The following is a 23,378-nucleotide window of genomic DNA, read 5'->3' as shown; positions in this document are numbered from 1 at the left end:
ATCTGGGTAGTGTAAGTTCAGATATGACCTTGAGGTACTGGATCTGTTTCTGGGTGGTAGGTTAATTAATTCGAGCATATATTCTGGGACTTCACCGAAGATTATCCTGTGGATTAGTGTGCATATTTTAAAGGCTACTCGTACTCTAATGGGGAGCCAGTGCAGAATTTCTCAAAGTGGTTTTGCAGATTCAAATTTGGGTTTTCCAAAGATCAGTCTAGCCGCTGTATTTTGAGCCATTTGTAGTTTCATGAATAGTTATTCCTTGCATCCTGCATATATAACGTTGCAGTAATCCATCTGATTTAAGACCACAGATTGTATCAGATTGCGGAAGACGTCGTGAGGAAAAAATGGCTTTATTCGTTTGAGTCTCCACATTGAATAAAACATTTTCGTTTTGGTGTTGTTTACTTGAGTATCCAATGTTAAATGTCGATCAATTTTGATCCCTAGAAGTTTCAAACTATCTGAGATTGGTAAAGAAAGGTTGGGAGTATTTAAAGTGGTAGGATTATATTTGTTATATTGAGATAGAATTAAACAATGGGTCTTTTCAGCATTTAATTTCAGGTGGAAAGAGTTGGCCCAATTGTCCATTGTGGACAGTCCAAGTGTGATTTGATTGGTAATTTCGTCCAAATTCTTATTAAATGGTATATATATATTGTTGCATCATCTGCGTAAATAAAAGGATTTAAACTTAACATGGATAGGGCATTGGCTAGTGGGGCCATCATTATGTTAAACAACATGGGGGACAGTGGTGATCCCTGAGGGACTCCACAAATTGCGTTCCATGAAAAAGATAAGGTTGAGTTCATTTTCACTCGATAGGATCTAAATGAAAGAAAACCCTTAATCCATTCCAGTACTGTTCCACCAATTCCAAAATAGTCCAAGAGGTGTAACAGGATGTTGTGGTCAATCATATTAAATGCACTGGACATATCAAATTGCATAAGGAGTATGCTCTTACCAGCAGCAGTTAGTTCTTTAAACTTGGATATAAGGGTAACCAATACCGTTTCAGTACTATATAAGGATCGAAAACTGGATTGTGAATCATGTAGGATGGAAAATTTGCCCAAGTACTCCACAAGTTGTTTAGTTACCATGCTCTCCATTAATTTTATTATCAATGGCATGGAGGCAATTGGACAATAGTTAGTAATATCACTTGATTTTTTTCTTATTATCTTTAGGAATGGGGGTAAGGAGTATGTTTCCATAATTTGGGGGGGAAGAAACCAGTTTTAAGCATAAAGTTTAAACAGGATGTGAAGTCTTGGATGAAGCATGGAGGGGCGGATTTTAGTAGGTAATTAGGGCATATATCCAATTTGCAGAAGGAGTTTGAGAATTTAGAAATTGCTTTGGTGATTTGTTCAATGAAGAGTGGAGTGAAATGCAGCCAAATATGATCTGCTGGATGGTCTTCGGAGGTAGACTGAAGGTGATTAAGGAATCCATCAATGTCAGAGTTTTGTAGTGTGAGGGAGTTGCGTAATTTTAGGATTTTTTCTTTGAAATAGCTGGCCAGTGAATCCGCCGATGGGGAAACTGAGCATATAGAGGTGACCAAATTTGTTTCAAGAAGATTGTTGACAATTTGGAATAATTTCTTTGGGTTTGAGTAATCATAACCGATTTTTGATTTGTAATATTGCTTTCGTGCTTATTTTGTAGCATATTTACATTTTCTAAGGGTTTGTTTCCAGTCTGTAAAGGTGTATTCATTTTTATTTTTTCTCCATTTATGTTCCATTTTTCTGGTTAGTGATTTTAAGGACCTTAGTTCTTCATTATACCAAGGTGTGGTATTTAATCTTTTTTTCTTATTATTGTTTAAAGGAGCTAATTCATCTAAAATATTGTTGCATCTTTTATCCCACTCAACAAGGAAGTGATTAGAGTTCGCATTAGTAGTCCACTTGTTGTCATACAGTTTAGACTAAAACTCTGTAGGATCTATTTTACCTCTTGAGGTAATTGTTGTGTGTTGTTGGATACTAAAGCATTGATAAATTTAGTTTAAAGTGATCGGACCATGGGACCTCAGTCCAGCATGTGTCTATTACTTTAAAATTTTGTTCTGAGATTATTCTGATGGAGCAAAAGATCCTACTTGTACCTGGATTACTCTTATTTATTTATTTATTGCATTTGTATCCCACGTTTTCCCACCTCTTTGCAGGCTCAATGTGGCTTACAATATATCATGGATACTGGAAATAAGAAGAGGATATACATTTGGTTTTACAGAAGGATTTTGTGTTACATGGTCATGCAGTACAAGATAGTGGTATTACAGAAGGCATTATCAGACATTAGCAATAACAGAATAGTGGTATAACAGAAGACATTGTCAGACATTAGAAATACAAGATAATGGTATAGCAGGGACATTGTAAGACATTAGACGTGTTACGAAGTTCCTGGGTGTATTTGGAGATTTTACATGTTTTGATCTTTGTGGTATACCTTTTCAAAGAGATGAGTCAGTTTGCAGAAGTTGGCCAGTTCATAGGTCGCTTTCAAGTAGCATGGTAACGCGTTCCAGAGTTGCGTGCTCATGTAGGAGAAGGTGGAGGCGTGTATTAATTTGTATTTCAGTCCTTTGCAGTTGGGGAAATGAAGATTAAGGAATGTTCGAGAAGATTTTTTTTCATTCCTTGGTGGCAGGTCTATTAGGTCTGACATGTAGGCTGGGGCAGCTCCATGGGCCTGCCTGTAAAGACCCTGCTTGTACCTGGATTACTCTTCTGTTTACTGCCTGCCTGTAAGACTCTGCCTGGACCTGGTTACTCTCTTGTCTGCTGCCTGCTTGAATATCCTACCTGGACCTGGCTACTCTCTTGTCTGCTGCCTGTCTGGATATCCTGCCTGGACCTGGCTACTCTCTTGTCTGCTACCTGCCTGGATATCCTGCCTGGACCTGGCTACACTCGACTGCTGCCTGCCTGAATATCTTGCCTGGACCTGGCTACTCTCTTGTCTGCTGCCTGCCTGAATATCCTGCCTGGACCTGGCTACTCTCTTGTCTGCTGCCTGCCTGAATATCCTGCCTGGACCTGGCTACTCTCTTGTCTGCTGCCTGCCTGAATATCCTGCCTGGACCTGGCTACTCTCTTGTCTGCTGCCTGCCTGAATATCCTGCCTGGACCTGGCTACTCTCTTGTCTGCTGCTTGCCTGAATATCCTGCCTGGATCTGGTTATTCTCCTGTCTGCTGCCTGCCTGAATATCTTGCCTGGACCTGGTGACTCACGGATCAGTTACCCGCCTGTATACCTGCCTGAACCCAAGACACTCCTTAGCCTACTGCCTGTCACTCTGTTGTGACCCGCTCCTGAACTTCTTCCTTCTGCTCTCCTCTGGCTGGTCTCTCTGGGCGCCCCTTTCCTGGCCTCTCAGTATAAGTCCTGTTGGCCACCCGCATCTGGGGGCTCAACCCTCGGGGAATGGTGGTCACCACAGGTGAACTTCGGGGTTGCTCAGATGCCAAGCAGAACCCGGGTCTGTGTCTTTTCACACCCAGCAGCACAGGAACTCACCATATCTGACGCTAGTTTCTGCTTTCCTCTGTCCATCTTCTCTTAACTTTGTTTCCAGGGTGTTCATTTGCTATTTCTTCTGTCTTCTTCTCTTCCTTCTCTACATCTATCTCTGACATTGATTTGTTTGAGTTTCCTTCCATTTATTTTTCTGCCTCTTTACCCACCCAGTCCTCAATTTCCTCTTTTTTGGAGCATCTACCTACAAACTTTCCATCTCTCCCCTTCCCCAGCCTTTTATTCCACAGTCTTTCATTAACAACTCCCTCTCTCTCCCCCCCCTATGTTCAGCAACTTCTCTCTTCCTTCTTTCCTTATATGCAGCACTACCCTCTCTTTCTATCCCTCCATGTCCAGTACCTTCCCTTCTCTTTTGCTCCTTCCCCAATTTGTGGTTCAGCATCAACCCCTCAAGCCATCACCACCACTGTCACTGCTTCTCTCTGGCCTGCAGCAAAAGCAGTAAAAGAAGAAGTAAACTTGGGGAATTTAAGCCCATGGCTTACTTAAAACTTGCTGCATCCCACCCTCTTCAATGCAGACTTGTTTAAAAGAAGGTGGGATGTAATAGGCCTTGATCATACATGTGGGCTCAAAATCTCTGTGCTTATGCTTTCTTTTGCTGTCATTTGTTCTAACTACTCCTCCAGCATATCTCCCCTCACTATGTTACCTCTTCTGTTTAATGTGTGGTAGGAAGAAGAAAATAGCCTCTTCTTGGCTATCAGTAAAGTCAAGCTGCCATCATAGGGTTTTTTTGGCAGCACTTGCTGCCACCTCCAAAAATTTACCAGCTGAAGCATCCACTTCACTTAGATAGAATTGCCCGACTTACACCATACTAATGAAGAAGAGTTCAAATAGATAACTCTGTAATATAAAAGGGCTCCTGCCACTGAAATCTAAGAGACTGAATGTCATTCCTGACAGAGTAGATGCCTTACCAAAAGAATGCTAATGTTATGACACTGTTCCCTAACTATGCCACATCATAAGCCCAAGAGAATTCAGCTCTATACTTTCAAATTCTTCAAGGATTTTCATAAGATGAAGCTCGAATGATGTCCTGAAATCAGAGCTGAAAAGCCATTCCCCTGTCCTTTTTGACCTGCAGCTGAGCAGACCCCCCCCCCCCCCCCCCGATGTAGTATGTAATAAAGGGTTACTGTACCTGATACAAAAAGTCTTGCACTGTTGCTCTGTCGTGTTTCTCCAGTGTATCTGTGTCGTGTGATACATCGGTAATTATTCAATCCATCCTCATTCTGGACATCTATAATATACAAGGCTCCCGTGGATGTAATGAGAAATCTAGATCCTGAAGAGAGAACAGAGATTTACCTAGGGTATGTAATCAAGCCTTCACATTTTTTAAACATATTATTTTTAAGGAATTCAATTTCAGTTTGTACAACAACCACATGGCTAAGCAATACACCACTCAAGATCACAATTAAGGTGAACCCCATATATATTCAATCCTTTTTCTGTCTTTTTAACCCTCTATATTTTTAAACTGAATGTTTTCTTTTCATTATTTCACATTAAAGATCTCAAATTGTGGCACAATAAATTGTATAGAGAAATAAAAACAATATAATACAACAAATAAGATGTTTATTAATCATTAGAGGTATCTGTGGCAAAATCTTTCATTTGCTTTATTTATATATCTATTGATGTCTGCCCACAATATAGGTGATTTTTTTACACATGTAAAAAACGGGGAGGGGGATGCCATTTACACATAAATCTGCTTGTATGTATAAATAATGAAGAGGCGGTACATATATAAGTATGAATGCGGAACAGACAGATTTGAAGGGGTGTGCTCTGAGGTTGGGCAACGTTAGGGGACGGGATTTGATATACTGCCTTTCTGGGGCAATGGAGCATTAAGGGAAGGGAAATGGGACTTGATATACTGCCTTTCTGTGGTATTTTGCAACTACATTCAAAGCGGTTTACATATATACAGGTACTTCTTTTGTACCTGGGGCAATGGAGGGTTAAGTGACTTGCCTACAGTCACAACGAGCTGCAGTGGGAACCCAGTTCCCCAGGATCAAAGTCCGCTGCACTAACCACTAGGCTAGATTCTATATAATTGCACCAAGGTTTCAGCATGGAAATCGAAGCGTATTCCATAAAGTACACTTTAATTTAGGAGTACATTATAGAATACGACAAATGCTGATCCACTTGACTAAATTTAGTTGCCATCAATTACGCCAACTAAAACCTGGCGTAAATCCCAACGCCCAAATTAGGTGCAGAGTGAGTGTATTCTGCAACACTGCACATAGATTTTAGAAACGCCTATAATTTGCCCATTCCACACCTATAAAAGCACTCACTTTCCAACTATGTGATTTAGAATTTATGCGTACCATGTTACAGAATATGCTTAGCAAGTACTGCGTGTAAATTCTAATTAATTAATTTAGATCATTTATACCCCGCTTTTTGCCACATAAAGCAGCCCCAGAGCAGCTTACAATGAACTAATGAAAACAATTACAATGACAGTTGAAGGCAGAAGGGAAGGGATGATTAATACAATATTTAAACAAATAAGCAGCAGGCAGGGAAAATAAATCAAAAAGAAGGGAAAGAAAAGAGTAATGAGTCCAGAATCAGATCTTGACTCGCCGAGACATATTAAATCAGATCTTGCGACCAGGAGGAAACAGAGCCCCTTCAACAAGCAGCACTCTCCAGGCACGAAGCAACCGCAGAAGAGAAGACCAGCAGCCAGCATCGCCGAAGTCGACCACCCCAGATCAGCAGCAAAGCCGAGAAGGCCACACGATAAAGATTTTCCCATCGCAGCTGGGAGCCGTTCTCCAACTTCTCCTATCAGGCGAAGTAATGAAGGCAGAGTAAGTGCAGTGCAGGAGGCAGTCTCTTGCTATGAATGACCGAGAAGCTTGTCAGTAGGAAAGAGCTCTTCAGCTGTTGGTCCATTGAATAAGCAAAATGAAGAGTTGAAAGGCCCAGGGGACCGACTGAATCGCGGCCAAACCGCAGCTCAACCATTTCGGGATACCGGAGGCGATCAGAAGCCAGGCGGCCCTCAACAGCTGGATAATTAACATCCAATTATCAGTGCTGAATCACTTGTTAACTAATTAAGTTATGCATGTTGTTATGGAATACGCATTGATTTCCATGCAGAAATATCGGTGCAATATATAGAGTCCTGGGGTAAGTGACTTGCCAGGAGTCACAAGGAGCTGCAGCGGGACTCAGGCCGCTGCACTAACCACTAGGCTACTCCGGTTCAAGTGGACCTTAAAATTATGAAGGTTATTCTATAAAGGGATTACCTCTTTTGAGCCTTTTCTATAAAGGAAAGTAAACATCTATATTCCTTTACAGAATATTAGTGAAGAATGTCACCAGTCACTGAGTTTTATTCTATAATTCAGGGGCATAGCTAGAAAATATATTCTTCCAGCTATGAGGCAGACACATTGTTTTCAAAATAGTATCTTAAGCGTATATTAGCACTCTTAGGGAAGGAGAGTTGAAATCTTAATTTCACCTTCATAACAGCAGAGGCTCCCAAAACAGCATCTTTAAAGTAACAGACTGGGCTTTAAATTTTACTTGATGACTAACATGAAGCCAACGCAAAACATCCAAAACAGATTCCAATGATTTGAGACCCAACAAAATTCTTGCCACAGTATTCTAAACATGTATTTCCACTGAAAATTCTTACAAATCACCCCAACACTATCAGATTGCTCATGTTCCTCCCAGAAACTTTCTGCCCAACTATACATATAGCTAGCGAGGTTCAGCCGCTATCCATATAGCTAATTAAACATAAGAGTTGCCATACTGGGTCAAGCATTCTGCTTCCAACAAAGGCCAATCCAGGTCACAAGTACCTGGCAGAATCCAAAGTAGTAGCAAAATTCCATGCTACCAATCCCAGGGATAAGCCGTAGCTTTCTGCAGATCTATCTTGACAACACTTTATGGACTTAACTCCAGGAACTTGTCCATAACTGCTTTTACCACATCCTCTGGCAACAAGTTTAACAGCTTAAATCTATGCTGAGCGAAAAATTATTTTCTCCTATTTTTTTTAAGTATTTCTATGAGGTGATGCTGAGCACCAACAAGGATGGAAACACAGATGGAGAGCTCCAGAGGAATCACTTTAGTTTCAACCAAGGTCTACTTTCTGATTGAAGTAACTTCTTAATATGTCTTCAAGCAAATCTGAAAAGGCCTACACACTCGGCAACAAGCGGTGTAAAACGCAGTCTCTCTCCCCACATAAAATGGCACCTGTCAACCAAGATGAGGCATCCTTCACAGCAATTTATGAAAGAGCTTTGGGCAGTAAGAGAATTGCTTTCTGATACTAAAGATGTTACAACAGAAATAACATCAAACTTAGCTTCTCTTAAACTGGTTATGGCCGGCTTCCAGACTAGAATGGAAGGGTTGGAGCAAAGAACTTGTGTTGCAGAGGAAAACATTTGAGGCCTAATGAAAAGCACAAAGGCCATTACACAGCTAGAAAGGGACCAAGAAGATTTAAACAACTGGTCCCACCAGAATATTATTCATATAATGGGCATACTAGAGGGAAGGGTAAGTCAGGATCCTATTAATTAAGTTTTTGGAAACTTTTATACCTACCTTACTTGAACCTTACCTTCAATAGAGTGTATGAAATTGAACAGGCCCACAAGTTACCTACACAATGTACACAGGGGGACTGATATCCTGTCCTATGCTCAAGGTCCTCAGATATAGTCAGGTATTGGATATAATGCCTGGCAATTTATATCATTTTGAATATTGGGTCCTCTGTTCTTTATAGCCATTTTGCCTGGCTCTGAAGTCAGGCTTACTGGTCTGAAATTTAATGGTTCTTCCTTGGAACCTTTTTTAAAAAATTGGCATTACACTGGCCAACTTCCAATCTTTGTGTAACATGGATGATTTTAATGACAGTTTACAGATTGTTAATAGTAGATCAGCAATTTCATTTTTAAGTTCTTTCAAAACTCTGGGGTGTATACCATCTGGTCCAGGTGATTTAGTGGTGCCCTGAAAAAGACAGATACAAATCAAGGGGCTGGTGGTTGGGAGGCGGGGCTAGTGCTGGGCAGACTTATACGGTCTGTGCCCTGAAAAAGATAGATACAAATCAAGGTAAGGTATACACAAAAAGTAGCACATATGAGTTATCTTGTTGGGCAGACTGGATGGACCGTGCAGGTCTTTTTCTGCCATCATCTACTATGTTACTATGTTAACTTGACAATTTGGTTTATAACATCTTTCACGTTCACCAAGATTTCTTTCAGTTCCACCTCCATACCATCACCCTTAAATACATTTTCTGGCACACGAAGATCCCTGCATCCTCCTCAGTAAAGACCGCAATTTAGTCTCTCCACTATAGCCTTAGTGCCCTTTATTCCTTGATGATCTAATGGTTCCATTGACCACTGGTTTAAAATTAGCCAAGAAAATGTGGGTAAATATCGCCATTATACATATAACTTTGCTGCTGAGCACTGTACCGAGCTATAATTGTGCACTGTATGATCTGTCCATTGGCACCCCTTGTCCCCACCCTCTCCCATTTCATCACTGCCAATGAGAGGAGATGTAGAGTGGAAGCAATTTTTGTGCCCCTCCACAGTTGTGCAATTTATATTTATGGACACACTACTTGCACAACGTATGGTTATGGCGCTGCAGCTGTCATATGATTTAAACACCATGGCTGACATTTAGAAAAAAAGCTGGCTATATGATTTAAATATTGAACCCAAGGTTTTGTTATATTTCTCAGTTTCTTAGAAAATGAATGTTCATGCCTATTCTTTACATCCTTAATATGGGTTGATGTTATGGTGTTATTTTGAAGGTAAGCACCTCTTCTACTTGCTTGGGGCAAGGGGGTTGGTTGTGTTTTGGGGGGGTTAGAGGTCAGGTTCAAGCAGGCTGTTGTGTTATAGAGGTAGAAGGGCTGAGAGGGTCTGGGTGACCTTGATGTGTTAGGGGAAGCCTAGGTAGTTGAGATCTAAGTAAACTTGTTGCATCATGGGTGTGGGGGGAGATCAGGGTACGTTTTGTTGGGAAGGTAGAGGGCATTTGCCAAAAGGGTGATTGTGTAACGCAGGTTAAGAGTACCAGGCTTTTTCAAACAACCCCCCCCCCCCCCCCCCAACTTTTTCACAACTTTGTGGCCAAGGAAAGTTAACATAATTTTGTGCACAGGGAGATGTGAGATGTCACCATTATTCCCCTTGCTTTAATAATTAGCTTGCACTTAATTTGAGGTTGAACTCTATGGAAGTAGCAAATGTTCTGGTACACTATCCTATAGAAGAACTCTTCTGTTTTCTGCTTCTTTCCAGAGCCTCTTACTGGTAAAGGATACTCCCCAGTACACTCAGATCTGGGCTCTAAGCATTGAAGGATAGGATCAGTTAGTATCACAAGTGCACAAAAAAGGCAGGCTTTACAGTTCCTATCACTAACTTCCTCAGGAAACAGTTTCTGTTCAGTACATACATTCCTTGAAACAAGAAAAAGTTCCACACAGAACTAATGGGAACCTATTTTCCAGAATGGTTCTACACGTAAAGCTGTATCCCACATCAAAAAAAAAAAAAAATCCTCTCGGGATATTCTTGGACTCCCTGGCATGTTCTGAAAATTTGGTGAGAAAGGGACACCAAATTCAATCATATATGTCTTTTATCCTTCAGAAAGTAAGCTAATAATATTCCTATACATTTTTCAAATGATACCCCAAATATTTTCAGAACACATCCAGAACGCAGTTTCATCAAACAAACATCTCAGCATTCTTCTGTCCTCACTTAGATCCAAATCCTGTCAATGGCACAATAGTGCAAGCTTGACCCAATGATCTCTCCAACTTTCCATGTAGTTTATGTGTGGGTGAGGCATAGCTGAGTGATGTTTGTGACCAGTGATAAGACTGCAGGTTACAAAAAGCACAAAATAGTAGCCCATCAAGTCAGACTAATTCAGTTCTGGTTTTATACCATTGCAGCCTTGGATGGATAGAAATGGATTTATAGTGCCAATCTATGATAAACAGCCTTACACAAATGACATAAGTAATATAACCCAAACCCATAATATAACCCAAACCCAAACAATTCGATATGTCAAGTGCGTTCGACCTAGTAGACCACATAATACTAATAACCCTGCTTGACAACATAGGAATTAGTGGTACAGTAGCAGCATGGTTCAATGGTTTTCTACGGACCAGATCTTATATTGTTAAAATGCCGAACCAACATCGGACTCCTAGATCTCTGAGTGTGGAGTGCCACAAGGGTCTCCAATATCACCCATACTATTCAATATCATAATGGATCCATTCAACAAAAAACTGGAATTAATGGTATTCAACCCATTCATCTATGCCGATGTCACCATTTAGATACCTTTCAACAACATCACAGAAATACTGGATAAGGTTAAAACAGGTCTTAACCTTATGGAAAACTGGGCCACAACCTTTAAACTCAAACTCAATAAAGAAAACACTAAATTCCTAGTGTTATCAAGTCCGCATTATCCCGGCACCCAACAATTCACAATCAACCAGCAAACATACCAAATTGAACCACAATTAAAAATACTGGGAATCATTCTAGATAAATATCTATCTCTGGAAAGCCAAGTATCAGCAGTCACAACAAAATGCTTCAGAACACTATGGAAACTGAGAAGAATCAGAGACTACTTTCCCAGACAATCATTCAGGCTAATAGTACAATCATTGATAATTTCACAATTAGACTATTGCAATGCAGAATATATAGGGTGCAGAGAAAACACACTAAAATCATTGCAAACTATTCAAAATAGGGCAGCAAGACTGATATTTAAAAAAACTCAAAATACGAAAGAGCGACTCCACTGCTTCTAATGCTACACTGGCATCAAATCAAGGCAAGATTGTTTTTATAAACTAGCACCCTAATTTTCAAAATATTACTTGGAATGGCTCCTGAATACATGCTAAATCTGATCAAACTATCCCCAAGAAACACAAGCCCTGAAACCAGAAGTTACTTACTTCTTCATCTACCAAACTGCAGAAACATAACTTACAAAACCATCTACACAACATGATTTAGCTATCTGGGCTCCAAATGGTGGAACTCAATACCCAAGGCCACAATAAGAATAACTAACTATCTTCAGTTTAGAAAAGAACTGAAGACCTACCTCTTCAAAAAAATTCTACAGCTAAACCCACAGGATAATGGTGTCACATTCCGCTTTGTAACTACAAACACCACTGTAATATCGCTCCTAATTGTACATTGTAAGTAAAATTGAACCAAAACCTACTTTTGGATAATAGTTGGATACAAGAATGCATAAATAAATTAAATAAATAAATACACTTCACTCTGTTTTCATAAAGTAATTTAACTGGGTGCTTCTAAGAGCTCCCTCCTTCCCTGCAAATGTATTAAAGATTGAAATAACTTAACGTATGCAACCCTCCAATTTCCAGTAATTTGTGTACTGTCTGTATAGACCACACCTGAGAGCAGCAAACCATGATGCATAAAAGATGAACTAAACAAAATAGCTGTGCACAGCTTCTCAACTACTCTGTAGATGGAGGCAGTGTTATGGAAAACAGCTACTGTGTCTCAGCAGCAAGGGTTCCCCTGCATTTAGCGAACAGCATGTGAGCTGACATGTGCCTCTTTCCTTCACTCCTCAGCAGTTGTTGTTTGGCATACAACATTTAATTTAATTAGACTCGCTTTACTGAGTCAAAATCACAATTGGGTTTTATGACCTCCCTATTTAACATGTTAAATAACAGACTCTGCCATCTTTACCCTAAGCACAATACACAGTAAAATCAGCAACATGCAACCACAACGGCATGAAGTACATATGTGCCAAGAAACAAGGACATTTATCTGCAGAAAGATGGAACCAGCCATGCTGTTCACCATTTGCAGTTCCTGAGATTAGAAAGAATGAACAAATGGAAGTGATGTCCATCTAGAACTAGCCCATTGTAATGCATGGATGCAATGGACACTACAGGTCTTTAGCTCTGCCACATTCCTGGGATTCTTTCTGCCTTATTCTCATTAAACACCAAGTACACAAATCTATATGAAGGGCATGGCACATAAGTAATTCTTGAATTCAGATTTTTTTTTCTCTGAAAGCCATCATTCATAGGTTAATCGTTGCTACCTTTCATACGTCATCAAAGCAATGTCAGAATAGCAAAAATAATGTGATTACTGTCTAAAGCATAATATGATCTGTCTACATATGAATGTAGAATTAATAATGCAATATTAAAATTATATTTTTTAAAGACACAAGATTAACAGCACAGCTGCACAGAAAAATCTGACTAAAAGATTACCATTTTTTCTTTGAACATTAAGGAATTTTGGCCTAGTTAAGCCCGTCCATGGAGAATGGATAGTGATTTGAATTTGACCAAGCACCTACAAAACTTTTGAGGCTATGACTTATTGTATGCTCTAGAAATTCTGGGGTCCTTTTACTAAGGCACACTAACAGATTTAGTGCACGCTAAGGAATAGCACATGCTAGACACTCATATTCCTACGGGTGTCTTATCATTTAAATTGTACTAAATCTGTTAGTGCGCCTTAGTAAAAGGACCCCTGTATGTTGTAATATTATATTACAGCATACTGTATAAATATCCATCTCATGATATAGCACATCACAAAAATAGTATTTGACACAACTCGTTTCTGCAAGAATCTGTCCATTCACTTTAAACAGCCACCTGCAGTTTCTTGGAATCCCATTTTAATTTTGGACTCGATGCTGACTGACATCTAATTTTGTCGACATTCCTCACAGATAGAGATTTTGGGTGGCATGATCTTTGATATTATTAAAAGTTGAAAGGATTTCTTGCTTGCTTTGTTCATTTAAACCATCTAAACGATAGAGCCAACCACCACAATCGGAGCCAGTAGACCACTGCAGCATTTTCTGTCCTTTTCCGTTCACAAATTCCTCTCCTTTCAAATGTTTAATTTTTGTTACAGTTCGTTTCTAGTTGCCTTTTTTTTTTTTTTTTTCCTGTAGGACCACTTCTTGTGGACTTAACAAGATTTTGCACAAAACCAAAGACACAATAAATTTTACAATGGCTAATATTGACTTGTTTTTCAACAAAAATAGGTAAGTACATAATGAACAGCCTTTGATAGACTACATTAGTAAGAAAATCGAAGTTTGCCCCTAAAGTGGACTTACAAGGTTTTTGCAGATCACATAAGAACAGCCATACTGGGTCAGACCATTGGTCCATCTAGCCCAGGATCCTGCTTCCGAACAGTGGCCAACCATACTGGCAACATTCCATGCTAACAAGCAGTAGCTTCCCCATGTCTGTCTCAAAAGCAGACTATGGACTTTTCCTCCAGGAATTTGTCCAAACCTTTTTTAAACCCAGATACACTAACTGCTATTACTACAACCTCTGGCAAAGAGTTCCACAGCTTAACTATTCATTGAGCAAAAAAATATTTTTTTTTCTATTTGTTTTAAAAGTATTTCCATTAACTTCCTTGACTGCCGCCTAGCCTTTGTACTTTTGGAACGAGTAAAAAATCAATTCACTTCTACTTGTTCTACACCACTCAGGATTTTGTAGACAATCAATATCTCCCCTCATCCATCTATTTTCCAAACTGAAGAAACCTAACTTCTTTAACCTTTCTTCATACGAGAGAAGTTCAATCCCCTTTATCATTTTGGTCACTCTTCTTTGAACCTTTTCTAATTCCGCTGTATCTTTTTTGAGATATGGCGACCAGAAATGAACGCAATACTCAAGGTAAGGTTGCACCATGGTGTGATACAGAAGCATTATAGTATTTTCGGTCTTATTTACCATCCCTTTTCTAATAATTCCTAGCATCCTGTTTACGCAAGGCAATCAAAATAACACTAACATGGCCAAACCATCATCAACCAAAGATTTAACCCTTACCCCATCCCTTTCCCCCTTCCCCCTTCCCCCAGACCTCCCCACTCCCCCCCTTGTTCCCCCTCTTCCAGTCAACCAATTCAAGATCCAGTAAATTATATACCCTGCAACCCAGGAACATCATTTGCAGAACATATCAAACTATAACCGTCCACAACCTGGTATTTATATACCTTTACCTCCCTACCTCCCTCGCCCCCCCCCCAAGATCCCCCCTCCCTGCCCCCAATCCTTATACCCCCTACCCCCATACCCCTCCCCCACTATTCTCATCCCACCCCACCTCCATATCCACCCTTAATAACCCAGACGCTTGTATTCTGATAGCCTCTGGGCTCCCTCCCACAGAAAGGAATACCACGATTTACTAGATTTGTTATCCTTTATCGAAAACTAAATTGAGTATTAGACTGCGACCCTGGGCCTGTAAATTTTGTAGGTAGGGATTCCAAGTATGCATAAAATGGTGTTTACACTTAGGGGAGTCCCTCACGTCTCTGGCTTCCCAAGACACCAATAAATGGACCTGATTCCTCCACGGCAAGTATGAAGGGGCCTCCTGCGACGTCCAGCACTGTAATATACTTTTCCTTGCCACCAGACACATTTTGCGACACATCAAACTACCAAATTTAGACAGATTAGCAAAAGCTTTGGGTTTATCTAAAACAAATTGTTCCAAAGTTCCTTGAATAATCACCCCTAGCAAATGAATCAAAAAACGCTGAACTTGCAATCAAAAAGCACAGATGTTCGGACACAATCAGAAAGCATGATTAAGTATGTGAGGGGCTTGCCCACATTTAATGCAATCCTTTTAACCTGAGCTCCCCACATGCGCCAGTTGTGCCCTCGTCATGTACGCTCAGCATATCACTCTATAACCACATTCTCACAATTTTGCATCTACCGTTAAGGATAAAAAGCCCTGCAGAGTGACTCCTACATCCCATCTGCCAAATGAGCCCCTGTGTCTTCCGCCGAACGCAATTTCTGTGTAATCTTTAGGGGATGTTCTTTTATCCAAAGATTTATGCAGCCCCGAGACAGAGAGATCCTCAGCCAAAGTCTCCTCAAAAAACTCTTATTAGTGTGTCAAGCTTACAATCCAATTGTGTCCCATATAAAGATGTTACATAATGCTTAACTTGTGCATATGCAAATCTATTCCCCCATGTAGCCCCCACTTTAGATTGTAGATCTTCAAATGAGATTAACTGGCCCTCCTCTCCCAGCAAATGTTCTAATAGCATAAATCCTTTTTCCTCCCAATTAGCAAAGACAAGATTTGTCAATCTTGGCTCAAAAGCGACATTCCCTCTAAGAGATATCTGATCAGAAACAAAAGGGCAGCCCCCCAACTTCCTTGCTAATACTTTCCACACCTCTCACAGAGGACCAATTAATATACATGTTCGAAGGTGTTTCGGTAGCTGCTCGGTGGTATTATGTAATAATGAGAAGAAGTTGTATGAAGCATTAAAATTCTTGTTCCAAATTTATAGGCATGAATTTTTGTGAAGTGCCAAACCACTCACCCAAGTGCCGCAGGAGACATGCCTGGTTATACAGAGCCAAGTTAGGGATCCCCAGACCCCCACTCTTCCAGCTCCCCAACATAGCTTTTAGCCTCAATTTTGGCTTTTTGCCTGCCCAGCAAAAATGACTAAACATGCTATAAACTTTGAGGAGGTCTTTCTGAAACACCCTAAGGGGCAATGTTTGTAGCCAGCGCGGGAATAAAACCATCTTCAAAAGACCCACCCTGCCCAGTAATGTTAATGGCAGATCCTTCCAGGTATTCAGTTGCCAACTAGTAAGCATCTCCATATTAAGATGGTATAGAGCCCTGACGTCCATTGACATTCTGATGCCTAAATATTTAAAGGAGCCATCTGCCCATCGCAGAGGAAATGAGTTTCCCCAGCTCTGTTTCACCTGTGGAGTCGAGGCTAAGGACTCAGATTTGGCCAAGTTTAATCGAAACCCTGCAAAATCTCCATATTCTTGAAACGTATCAAGCAAATCTACAAGGATTCCTGCAGCTTCGTAATGTGGACTAGCAAATCATCTGCAAAAGCTGCAATCTTAAAGCAGTGTGTACCAATCCCACACTGAAGCATTTGCTATCACATCTCAAACCAGGGGATCCAGCGTCAACACAAACAATAAGGGGGACAGAGGACACCCCTGCCTCATCCCCCGTAATATCGGGAAAGACGGGGAGTACAATCCATTCACCTTTACCCGGGCGTTGGGCTCCGCATATAACGCCTTGAGAGCTGAGAGAAAGCGTCCTGAAAATCCATAAGCCTTCAATGTATCAATCAAAAAATCCCACCTGACCCTATCAAAAGCTTTTTCTGCGTCAAAGCTAATGAGCACTGACTGGATGTTATGCCTCTGACCATATGCCAAGGATGCCAAAATCTTACGGAGACTCTTAGCTGTCGACCTGGCCAAGGATGCCAAAATCTTACGGAGACTCTTAGCTGTTGACCTGCCGGTCACAAACTCCACCTGAGCCTCATGCAGCAGGTCCGGCAAAAAACAGGCCATCCAAGTCACCAAAATCTTCGCCAATAATTTAGTTTCAAAATTCAATAAAGATATAGGGCGGCAGGATGCTGGACACTGAGAATCTTTACCCAGGAGTGGCCTAGTGGTTAGGATGGTGGACTTTGGTCCTGGGGAACTGAGTTCGATTCCCACTTCAGGCACGGGCAGCTCCTTGTGACTCTGGGCAAGTCACTTAACCCTCCATTGCCCCAGGTACAAATAAGTACCTGTATATGTAAGCCACATTGAGCCTGCCATGAGTGGGAAAGCGCGGGGTACAAATGTAACAAAAAAAAAAACAATAATTTGTGCCTGAGCCAAAGCAAAGGAAATCCATTCTGCATCAACAATATGATTCATCAGTCTTTAAATGAAGCCAAAGCGAGAATCCAAGATGGCCGCACTTCATTAAGACGCTGCAGGTCGGGATCTTACCTTCGAAATAATGCCTAAACATCGAGGGAGAGTACCGGCTAGAGCTTCCCCGCTACCCCCTCCATTGCCTGGTACTATCGATCGATTCTTCAGACCGCTGGGTCTTGCCTCTCTAAGCGAGATGTCGCCAGCTGGAAACGCCGTTGAACTGGAGACTTCGGCTTCCTTTGGCTCTGATGTCACGCTAAGCCCCGCTATGCGTTCACCACCTCCCCAGCCGATTGGCGCGAGTTCTTTCCTCCTTGAATCGACAGGGTCTACCCCGGAAGGTACAGAGGGCCCTGTAGAGCGTCGATTGGAAGCACAGCTAACAACGGAGAAGGGAACGGAGGGCATTTTGCCTAACGAGACGCCGCAGAGTGAGGGGAGAGGAGCTGAGGAACAGAGTCGTACTCCTGAGCTGACTTCCACAAGGTTTGAAATTCCTAGAGCGTTAGTAGAAAAACCAAAAGATGTGACATTAGATACCTTATGGGATTTGGTGTCTAACCTGGGTCAAATTTTTCCTAAGCAAAATAATGAGACGTTACCAAGATTAAAATCTTTGGAGACTGATTTTCTAAAAAAAGAAGAGGAGTTTAAAGATCTGAAGGACAAATTTGGGAAATTAGAGGAAAAAGTTGATAAAAAAATTTCGATTTTTGAAGTAATTCAATCTACGATGATAAAAGATTTGACCAGTCTTAGGATGAAGACTGAGGTATTTGATAACTATACTAAAAGTCATAATTTAAGATTTGTCAACTTTCCCAGAGTACAAAATGTAACTCCTCAAGAAATGTTAAAACGCTATTTGCGTGAGATCTTGGATATTCCTGAACAGAATCTTCCACCTTTTACCTTGGTTTACTATATTCCTGGGAAAGACCCGAATCGGATACCTGATAAACCAATAGACATTTCTCTTTTGCTTGAAACTACTGACTCAGAACTTGCCTCAGCCGCCACTTTGGTGGCGACTGTGGCATTATTGCCAGATAAGAATTGGATATTCCGCATGTTTTTCCGTAATAAAGAAAAGCCTTTTTTAGGGTTTAAAATTCTCCTGTTTCCAGATGTCTCTAAGGAGACTAGACGGCGGAGGAAACAATTCTTACTCCTAAAGCCTGAAGTGTTGCACTTGGGGGGTACCTTTTTTTTAAGATACCCTTGCAAGTGCATAATAAGGCTTGGGGGTAAAAAATATGTATTTATGGAACCTGCTCATGTCTCTGCACTTATAGCCTCAGCAAAATTGGATAAACGATAAAATAATTAGGCAACCCCACTTAATGTAGTGCGATATCCAGTTATATTTTCTTTTTCTGTCGTTTGTTTCCAGTATTTTTCCTATATTTTGGATTCCTGATTTATGGACTTGAGTGTCAATTTCTTATGAAGAGCGAAATTATTTTACTTTTTGTGATTAAGTTTTTTCTGAGAAAGATTTATGCATATGTATGACACTTCCTAAACAAGATGTTTCTTGTAATAATTTGAATAATTGAATAAATAAATAAATTAAAAAAAAACAAAACAATATGATTCATAAACTTTGTGAGTGTCGGGATAATTGCTCTACCCAAGAGTTTATAAAACTCGGCCCTAAAACCGTCAGGTCCTGGGGCCTTATGAAGGGGACTGCGTGCTATTGCTAATTCCACTTCTTCCTCTCGAATAGGGGCATTCAGAAAATCTACATCCTTTTGTTTAAGCTTTGGCAAAGACACATTATCTAAGTACATCTGCCCCTGCAGCTCCTGGCTGTCCGGTGAGGTATATAATCGTTTATAATACTCAAAAAATGTTTTACAAATTTCTTCATCCGAATGAACATATTTCCCCCTATCATCTTTGAGTGATAGAATTTTCTTAACCCCCCTCCCTGGGGGCGAATCAATCTTGCTAACAAACTACCCACTTTATTGCCATATTTGTACAGTCTATATCTAAAATAAGTTTGAGATTTAAGGACCCGACTATGCAAACATTCGTTGAGAGCCATCTGCAAACTCAATAAAAGTTGTTTATGCTCCTCCGTATGTGACTGTCCATATTGCCTCCTGGCCTTACTCAATTGTGAGCTCAGTAGCGTTTTCGCTGCCTCCAATACAAAAGCGGCTCTGCCACATGCCCGCTATTACAACACTCAAACGTCTCCCAATAATTTAAAAGCTGTTCTCAAAACTTCAAACTAATTTGCAAGTCCAGCGGGTATACCCAACTACCTTGCTCTTTAGGCCCTGTGTCTACTTCCCATTCCAAACACACCCACGCATGATCGGAAATGGCATAAGGCCCTATCTCTGCCCTCGAGACTGAACTAAACAACTGACTTGATACTAATAAGTAATCTATCCGCGCCTGAGTAGAATGTGCCCTCGAAAGGTGGGTATCATCTCTGTCCATTGTAAAACTCTCCAAACATCTACTAAATCAAACAGTTGCCCTACATGGAACAGACCCCTGTTGGAATAATAGTGCCCAGCCCTTACCGCCCCAGATCTATCTATGGAAGGGTCCCACACAGTATTAAAATCCCCGCCTATCATCAAAGCTCTATTCTGGTTACACGATAAGATCTTAAGCACCTCTTGGTAAAACTTTTTGTCATATTGGTTGGGGGCATAGAGGTTACACAGGAGAAGCTTCTGACGCTTAATCATCACTTCTGCCAACAGAAATCTGTCCTTCCCATCTGTATAAATAGGTTGCACAGAATCAGCCACCCCTTTCCTAATTAATATTGCTACCCCTCCTTTCTTCCCTTGAGCTGCAGCCGCCACACAATCTCCCACCCACCAGGTTTTTAGTTTAGTATGTTCTAATTGAGTAAGATGTGTCTCCTGTAGCAAGGCAATATCTACTCTATGTCTATGTAGATGCTGTAAAATTTTTGATCGTTTAATAGGCAAGTTAATCCCTCCTACATTCCATGTTACAATTTTCACCATGTAAAACTATCTAAAAAAACAGCCTATAAGTAAATTGTACTGAGCCAGGTGCCTGGAAGGACGTCCCAACTAGCATCCCCCCAGGCAAGTTTAGCCCCGGATTCAACAGTCCACAAAAATCACATTTTGGGGGGTGGGAGGGGGATAGTGACCACTGGGGGAGTAAGGGGAGGTGATCCCCAATTCCCTCCAGTGGACATCTGGTCATCTGGGGCACCTCTTGTGTGGAGTAGAGGAGTAGCCTAATGGTTAGTGCAGCAGACTTTGATCCTGGGGAAGTGGGTTCAATTCCCACTGCAGTTATTCACTATAAGAACAGTCTTGGACAGTGGCGTACCAAGGGTGGGGGCGGTCCACCCCGGGTGCCAGTGGGTGGGGGGTGCTCCACTCCCACCGCCTCCCGTGGCCGTTCCCGCAGCGCTGCACATTTAAAAAACCGGCAAAGCAGCGTCGCAGGCAGCGCCTCGTGCCCTGCTTGTAAAAAAAAAAATCAAATCTCCTTCCCCTCCTCGTCTTGACATCGACTCAGGCCTTCCAATCAATTTGATTGGAAGGCCCGAGTCAACGTCAAGACGAGGAGAAGGAAGGAGATTTGATTTTTTTTTACAAGCAGGGCACGAGGCGCTGCCTGCGATGCTGCTTCGCCGGTTTTAACGGGACTGAGGTGAGGAAGGAGAGGGGCGAAAGGGACTCGGGTGGGGGTGTTCAGAGGGGAGAAGGGGACTGGGGTGGGGATCTCAGAGGGGAGAAGAGAAGGGGAGGGGAGAAGGGGACTGGGGTGGGGTGTTCAGAGGGGAAAAGGGGAGGGGAGAAGGGGACTGGGGTGGGGATCTCAGAGGGGAGAAGGGGACTGGGGTGGGGATCTCAGAGGGGAGAAGGGAGGGGAGAAGGGGACTGGGATGGGGGTGTTCAGAGGAGAGAAGGGGACTGGGGTGGGGGTCTCAGACAGGGGAGGGGAGAAGGGGACTGTGGTGGGGGTCTCAGACAGGAGAAGGGGAGGAGAGAAGGGGACTGGGGTGGGGGTGTTCAGAGGGGAGAAGGGGGCTGGAACTGGGGGCTGAAAAAAGGGGCAGAGAGAGAGGGGACAGAGACTAGATGGAAGGGGGAGCGAGAGGGAGGGCAGACCCTGGATGGATGGGAGAGGGAGGGCAAATGGTGGATTGAAGGGGCAGAGAGAAAGGGCAGGCAGTGGATGGAAGGGACGGCAGAGAGGGCAGACACTGGATGGTAGAGAGAGAGAGAGAGAGAGAGTGAAGACAGATGCTGGATGGAAGGAAGACGGTGAAAAGAAGATGAGGAAAGCAGAAACCAGAGACAACAAACTGTAAATAAAATATATTTTTTTTATTTTTTTTGCTTTAGGATAAAGTATTGTAGATGTGTTAAATGTTTATAATAGAACATGTAAATAAGGTAATCTTTTTATTGGACTAATTTTAATACATTTTGACTAACGTTTGGAGAACAAAACCCCCTTCCTCAGGTCAGGATAGGATACTGTAACAGCACTATACTGTACTGACCCGAGGACGGAGGTTTTGGCCTCTGAAAGCTAAATGTATTAGTCCAATAAAATGGTATTATTTTACTTTCTATATTTGTTTTATTTCTATTTGTTAATTTGTAAAGTGGTGATTGGTACTTGTTAGGTTTTTTTTTCAAATTTACATCTGCTGTCTTTATATTTTGCACAGTACTAGGGGACAGTTTCTGTTTCTGTGGTGTTGCATTGTATGCAGAGTCTGGCATTGGGGGTTCAGTTTAATTTTTGTCTAACTAGAAAGTTTATGATTACTTATTCTATAGTGGATTAGGGTGTATCTGTGTTTGTGAAAAAGACATGGCTTTCAGTTGGCATTGACTGTGCAGGATCTACGATCTGTACTATTCTGTCTGGTTTCATTTTACAATAGGTGAATTGATGTTCTAGTGCTCACTGTAGTGTTTAAGATGCTTTCCTTTTCCTTGTGTGACTCGTAGAAATGACTGCTTATGGTATGGTAGAATTGCTCTATAGGTCCTGAGTGTTTTGTATTCTCGGCATGCCTAGTACTGGATTTGGGGGGGGGGGTGTTAAAAAATGACCGGCCCCGGGTGTCAACTACCCTAGGTACGCCACTGGTCTTGGATGTCTTTGTTTTGTTCCATTATTGCTGAAAGACATCCATGTCTTAGGAACACCCAAGTCCCACCTTAAACACGCCCCTGGCACACCCCCTTGAGATTGGTTTCATTTTACAATAGGTGAATTGATGTTCTAGTGCTCACTGTAGTGTTTAAGATGCTTTCCTTTTCCTTGTGTGACTCGTAGAAATGACTGCTTATGGTATGGTAGAATTGCTCTATAGGTCCTGAGTGTTTTGTATTCTCGGCATGCCTAGTACTGGATTTGGGGGGGGGGTGTTAAAAAATGACCGGCCCCGGGTGTCAACTACCCTAGGTACGCCACTGGTCTTGGATGTCTTTGTTTTGTTCCATTATTGCTGAAAGACATCCATGTCTTAGGAACACCCAAGTCCCACCTTAAACACGCCCCTGGCACACCCCCTTGAGATTTGGACGTCCTTCTGACAGACTTCAGAGAAAGACATCCAAAAAGAGGTTTTGATAATGTAGGAGTGGCCAATAATACTGATTTAGACGTTTCTGTGAGATAAACCTCTAAATGCTGACTTATGTCACTTTTTGGACGTCTATCTCTTTTGAAAATGAGCCTGATAGTAAACCTAATAAACAATAAACGATATCGCTCTATACTTTAACAGACCAGAACAAGAATTGGCTATAAAATAACAAGTGAAGAGATACCGGTTAACTCTTTCCGTGGAGAGCAAGAGCTAAAAGTGCC

The 23,378-nt window shown here is 41.5% G+C and overlaps 1 protein-coding gene across 1 annotated transcript in view; it reads right to left on the bottom strand.

Moving 5' to 3' along the window:
* The window catches only part of DSCAM (DS cell adhesion molecule), a 999,367-nt gene that overhangs the window by 605,056 nt on the left and 370,933 nt on the right, over positions 1–23,378 (bottom strand). Inside the window, 1 exon segment of the mRNA XM_030205023.1 lies at positions 4,728–4,874. Coding sequence (XP_030060883.1) covers positions 4,728–4,874 — 147 coding nt within the window.

The sequence above is a fragment of the Microcaecilia unicolor genome, chromosome 5, assembly GCF_901765095.1.
Source record: "Microcaecilia unicolor chromosome 5, aMicUni1.1, whole genome shotgun sequence".
NCBI lineage: Eukaryota > Metazoa > Chordata > Amphibia > Gymnophiona > Siphonopidae > Microcaecilia > Microcaecilia unicolor.
Note: the sequence above shows the minus strand (reverse complement) of the source record. Positions and strands in the feature narration are given on the sequence as shown.